General features: G+C 39.4%; 1 protein-coding gene across 1 annotated transcript; it reads left to right on the forward strand.

The window, feature by feature from the left end:
* The first annotated feature begins 427 nt into the window (after window positions 1-427).
* Window positions 428-1,861, forward strand: LOC103847743. The gene is made up of 2 exons (XM_009124829.2): window positions 428-619; window positions 725-1,861. Exons 1-2 carry the CDS (start codon window positions 428-430, stop codon window positions 1,859-1,861), a joined length of 1,329 nt encoding a protein of 442 aa, XP_009123077.2.
* Window positions 1,862-6,168: the final 4,307 nt, after the last annotated feature.

Below are 6,168 nucleotides of genomic sequence, written 5' to 3' on the forward strand. Positions count from 1 at the left end.
GATTGTTTCGATCAATTGTATAAACCATTTCTTCTTCCTTCTTCCTCTTATCATATTTTTTTTCGTTCTCGTCTTGTATCACTATTATCACTTTTCTATAGGTATACAATTTCACATTAGTTTAAATTTTTCGTTACTATATATGAAACTATAAGTTATTTTATAGTATACACCGTCCATCATAACAACAAAAAGGATCTGATGAAATAAGATCAATAAGTCCTAAGATCAAAGGATAAACTAACTGACGGAGGGCTTTTCTCTCTCTAGAGATTTTCCTCTCTAGAGCTCTGGACCCTCTTTCTTGATTCCCACAACAAGAAAGAGCTTAATCTTTACGCTCGTTTCCTTTTCTTTAATCATCACTTTCCAAAATCCTTTATTCTCTCAAAACTCTACCTCAGATTCAGTTCATATGTCTTTTGATATGGATAAAGCTCTTATAGCTCTTTCTTTAAAAGATGATGAAGATACACCTTTCAATCTTCCAGACCTTCCTCAGTTTTATGCTTCAGAAAGGAATGCATGCAGCATTATTGGCCGTCTTCTCAACCCTGAATTTCAAAACATGGCCAACCTTATTCTCGATATGCCGAGGAAATGGCAAAAAGTGAATCGGGTGAGAGGAATAGCTCTTACAAAGGAAAGATTCCAGTTCATCTTCTCTCATGACCATGACCTTCAAGACGTTCTGGACAAAGGCATGCAAACCTATAATGATTAGGGTTTGGCTTTAGAAAGATGGGTAGCAAGGCCTCCGAATGGATATCTCCAGTTTGTCTCAATCTGGGTTAGGATCAGCAACATCCCAGTCAATCACTACACGGTTCCTGCAATAACAGAACTCGGAGAGCTGATCGGACATGTGGAGCTTGTAGCTTTCGATCCTGAAAAATCTCAGCGACAGGATTACGTTCGAGTCAAGATACGCATCGATGTCTCCAAATCTCTTAAGAAATCAAGAACTCTGAATCTTCCTGGAGGAGATCAAACGACTATCTTCTACTTTTATGAAAAAGTCCAGAAAAGGTGTACTTATTGTCAGAGACTCACACATGCAAAACCAAGATGTCCTTTTCTCATCAATAATCCAGACATGCAACAGGCTTCAGCAAGTATTCAACATCATCCTCACTCTTCAAAGACTAAGCCTTTCTTATCAGAGGACGATCCTCTGTTTGGAGTTTTAAAGGAGGATCAAGTGGGTTTTAACCCTATCTCTGGGCGTCCTCGCATCGATCCTGAAGTTCTTCAAGAAATGCGTAACTACCTTCTTGCTTCTAGCAAGGAAGATAGACATATCAGAGAGCAAAGGGTTATCTTCTCAGTCAAGGAAGCTGAACAAAATCCTATCTCTCAAAGGACGATGTTACAACTGGTTCCGCCTCCGATCATCACAACAGACATCAACAAAGGCAAAGGAATTGTCTATGATTTTGAAAAAAATCTTTTCAACTCCAAGACCGCAAGCTCTTCTCCTCAGATTCCTAAATTGATGCAATCGGCAATCTCAGCAGGGCAGACTCTGGTTAACTCTACAACTAATGTGTTCTGTCGGCTCTCAATGACAAATACTCTTAGCTCCTCCAATCAGAAACAACTACCCTCGGTTCCTTTTGTTGAATTCTCGAGTTCGACAACAGAAAAGGAAAAAGCCAAGAGGAAGCCGGGAAGGTACAAAAGGATTCCAGCATCGCAAAGGAAAAATTCGAAGTCAGCAACAAAGAATCAACACTCTACGACTGCTGATCATGGTCTTAAGAAGAAACGTAAGGCGGAAGATGATTTGGCCGGTGCATCCAAGATTGCTAAGCGCATTGCATCAGAGACGGTCCCAATGGAGGGACCGTCCAAAGCTTAAATGAGTTTCATCAGTTGGAACTGTCGGGGACTGTGACGGTCTCATGATCTGACAGTTCATAGACTCATGGAATTACGACGTACGTATTTCCCTGAGATCCTTTTTCTGATGGAAACCATGAACTCTAGGAATAAGCTAGTAGATCTTCAATCCTGGCTAGGATATGATAGACTTTACACTGTAGACCCTGTATATATTGGTGGTGGTCTCGCCCTTTTTTGGAAGAACAGTGTTGATGTATCTATCTTGTATGCTGACAAGAATCTTTTGGATGTAAAAGTTATATATGAAGATAAGATGTTTCACTTGTCTTCTGTGTATGGTAATCCTGAAGTTAGCCTTCGTCATATAGTATGGGAACGTCTCTCTTGTTTTGGGGTAAATAGGAAGACCAGTTGGTGTATTTTTGGAGATTTTAACGAGATTTTAAACAATACGGAGAAGATTGGTGGTCCTAGAAGAAGCGACTCCACTTTCAATTCCTTCTCAGACATGCTTGAGGTTTGTGGAATGTCTGAGCTTCCTAGTACTGGAAATAGCTTCACTTGGGGTGGTCGTAGGAACAATCTTTGGATTCAATGTAAATTAGATAGATCGTTCGGCAACACTGATTGGTTTAAACATTTTCCAGCCTCCAATCAAGCTTTTCTAGCAAAGCGTGGCTCTGATCACCGTCCGGTACTAATAAAACTCTTGTCCTCCCAAGACACTTATCGGGGTTCTTTTCGTTTTGACAAGAGGATGTTACACAAACCTTTTGTCAAAGAAGCAATTCTTCATGCTTGGAACCAGCCGGGTCAGCCTGTCAACTCTACTATCTCTTCTCGTATAAGGTTGTGTCGGAAGGCCCTTAGTCGTTGGAAAAAAGAAAATAATTCAAATTCTAATGAAAGAATTCTGTCTCTTCATGAAGATCTGGAACGTGAAGAATCCTCTTCAAACCCCTCCTCCTCCAAGATTTTTTCCCTCAAGAAATCTCTTATCTCTGCTTATAGAGATGAAGAAAATTTTTGGAAACAAAAAAACAAAGATGATTGGATCCTTTACGGAGATGGAAATACCAAAATTTTCCACGCGGCAGTCAAAACTTCCAGAGCAAGAAACGACATTGTCAAACTTATTGACAATCATGGAATCACCAATAGATCGGAAGCTTCAAAGGCTCAGGTAGCTCTTCAATACTTCAAAGACCTTTTCAACTCTTCAAACTCGGAAGATTATTTGTTTTTGCTTAGGGATCTTCCACCTAAAGTCACAGAAAGTATGAACCGTCTCCTAATCAGGGAAGTATCTCCGGAAGACATAAAATAAGCTGTCTTTTCTATTAAACCAAATAGTGCTCCGGGAGCTGATGGTATGTCCGGTCTTTTCTTTCAGTCTTATTGGGATATAGTTGGTGATCAGCTAACCAAAGAAATCCTTAGTTTTTTCGAGACTGGTATAATGCCTTCGGAATGGAACTATACCCAGCTTTGTCTCATCCCCAAAAAGAAAAATGCGACTTTGATGACTGATCTCCGGCCCATCAGCTTATGTTCAGTGATGTATAAAGTCATTTCCAAGATTCTTGCCTCAAGACTTAAATCTATTTTACCAGAAATAGTCTCTCCTTCTCAGTCTGCTTTTGTCTCGGATAGACTAATCTCGGACAATATTATTTTGGCTCATGAGTCAATTCATAGCCTCAGAACCCATGATTTTGTCTCAAGCAATTTTATGGCAGCAAAAACTGATTTGTCAAAAGCTTTTGACAGAGTAGAATGGAATTATCTGAAGGCCATTCTCTTATCTCTCGGCTTTCATCCTAGGTGGGTTGCTTGGATTATGGAATGTGTTTCTACAGTTAAATATTCGGTTCTTCTCAATGGTCAAGCTTATGGCTTCATTTCTCCAAACCGTGGTCTGAGACAAGGCGATCCCATATCTCCTTTCCTCTTTGTTCTCTGTGCGGAAGGACTCTCCCATATGCTCAACCAAGCTTCTGATAATGGTCAGTTAAGTGATATTCAATTCTCTAATGATGGCCCTGCAATTCATCACTTATTTTTCGCAGATGATAGTCTGTTTCTCTTCAAAGCTAACATTGATCAATGTAAAGTTTTTCAAGAGATTTTCAAAAAGTATGAAGAAGCTTCTGGTCAGGTTATCAATTTAGCCAAATCTTCTCTCACCTTTGGCAAGAACGTTGATCCTCACTTAAAAAGCCAAATTCAGACTCAGCTTGGAATTTTTTCAGAAGGTGGAGCTGGTTCCTACCTTGGTCTTCCGGAGTGTTTTAGTGGTTCCAAGGTAGAACTACTTAACTATATTTATGACAAGATGAAAGGAAGAATGTCGAGTTGGTATTCAAAGTTTCTTTCCCAAGCAGGAAAAGAAATAATCATAAAATCTATTGCACTTGCAATGCCTATTCATGCGATGACATGCTTCCGATTACCTAAAACCACTTGTAAAAATCTCACTTCAGCTATGGCCAGTTTCTGGTGGAGATCTTCGGAAGATAAAGCTAAGATACACTGGTTAAGCTGGGACAAGTTATGCATTCCAAAAGATCGTGGTGGAATGGGTTTCAAAGATATTGAAACTTTCAACCAAGCTCTTCTTGCCAAACAAGCTTGGAGGATTTTGTCTTCTCCCTCTTCACTTCTCAGCAGGTTTTTAAAGAGTAGATATTTTCCTAATGGCTCTTTCCTCCCTGCCTCTCTTGGATCTAGACCCTCGTTTGCTTGGAGGAGTATACTTTTTGGCAGAGAACTTCTTTCTAAAGGTCTGAGGCTTATGGTTGGGAACGGTTCATCAATCTCAGTCTGGTCTTCTCCTTGGCTGGTTGATGGTGAGCGTATGCGTATTCCTTTGATGAAGAACATTTTAGTTGATCTTAATCTCAGAGTTAATCATCTCTTGCTGCCTAACTCTCATCATTGGAATCAAAACTTATTGGATGATCTTTTCTTTCCTCAAGACAAGGAAATCATCCAAAAAATCAAACCAGTTTTAACTTCTCCAGATTACTTCATTTGGAATCATACTCGCTCAGGAGAATATTCGGTTAAATCAGGCTACTGGTTTGCAGAAAGAGAAGCCAAGAAAGACGCATTTGTCTCAGGTGGTTTACTTCCTTCCTTAAATGGTATCAAAGATCTTATTTGGTCCACAGACTCTGCTCCAAAAATAAGAATCTTTCTATGGAAAGTCATAAGTGGAGCCATCCCTGTTGCTGATAATCTGATTGAAAGAGGTATGAAGATTGATTCACGTTGTCAGATTTGTGGCCTAGAAGGAGAATCTCTAAATCATGCTCTCTTTGTCTGTACGGTTGCGAAACAAATTTGGGCAGAAAGTAACTTTCCTCACCCTGAACTTGGCTTTCACCCTTCCTCTGTCTACTCCAACATTTTTTATGTTCTAAAGACAAGAAGGAATAATTTAATCCCAGAGAAAATCAGAAGAAGTGGACCTTGGATTATTTGGTATATTTGGAAAAACAGAAACTCCTTCTTGTTTGAAGGAAATCTTTCCTTGGGTCCACCTTTTATCAAAGAAATCTTCGAAGAAGTTGATCATTGGTTTATGATTAAAAACATGGAATTTCAAGAAAAATCCATTGATCTCGCAAGAAAAAAGAAGATCCTCTTTGGCTGGAAACCTCCTCTTATAGGTTGGTTAAAGTGTGACACTGCCTCTTCTTGGGACAAGATCAATAATCAAAGTGGAGCAGCATGGATCCTTCGTAATAGAGAAGGTAAAGTTCTTCTTCATGGAAGGAACTCTTTTGTAGGCATATATAGTAAGACTGATGCCTCTTTTGAAAGCTGGAAATGGGCCATGGATTGCTTGAAAACGCTTCACCTTAACGCCATTGTGTTTGCTAGTGAAGATAATGCTTTGATTGCTGCTATCTCTAAACCTTCAGCATGGCCTTCCTTAAAGTTTTATTCTTCAAAGACCATAGCCTTGCTCCATCAATTTGTGGATTGGAATGTTCAATTTCACACTCCTAAAGACATTAAAGGAGCTAAGCTTATTGCTGATAGTGTGATCAAAGGGAACCGGTTTCACTCATACATTGCTGTTGGATTTCCCTTATGGCTTAGACATTTGTTTAGTTAATGTCTCTAATTTTCACATTTTGTTTTACATTTTGTCAGCCTGTAATCTTTCGGATAATCACATCCTATGTATTATTATGTTTTTCAGTGTGAAAAAAAAAAAAAAAGTCCTAAGATCAAAGAGGCGTGTCAAAACTAAAAAGTCGGTGAAAAAGCCTGAAGAATCCTCCTTGTTGAAGCGTGGGTCCATCCAGCCGT

The sequence above is a fragment of the Brassica rapa genome, chromosome A10 (assembly GCF_000309985.2).
Source record: "Brassica rapa cultivar Chiifu-401-42 chromosome A10, CAAS_Brap_v3.01, whole genome shotgun sequence".
NCBI lineage: Eukaryota > Viridiplantae > Streptophyta > Magnoliopsida > Brassicales > Brassicaceae > Brassica > Brassica rapa.

Bases quoted from the DNA above. Each gene is read 5' to 3' on its own strand.
- LOC103847743 (XM_009124829.2), top strand. From the start codon at position 428: ATGGATAAAGCTCTTATAGCTCTTTCTTTAAAAGATGATGAAGATACA. The intron at 620-724 runs GTGAGAGGAATA...TATAATGATTAG, and splicing joins AATGGCAAAAAGTGAATCGG to GGTTTGGCTTTAGAAAGATG.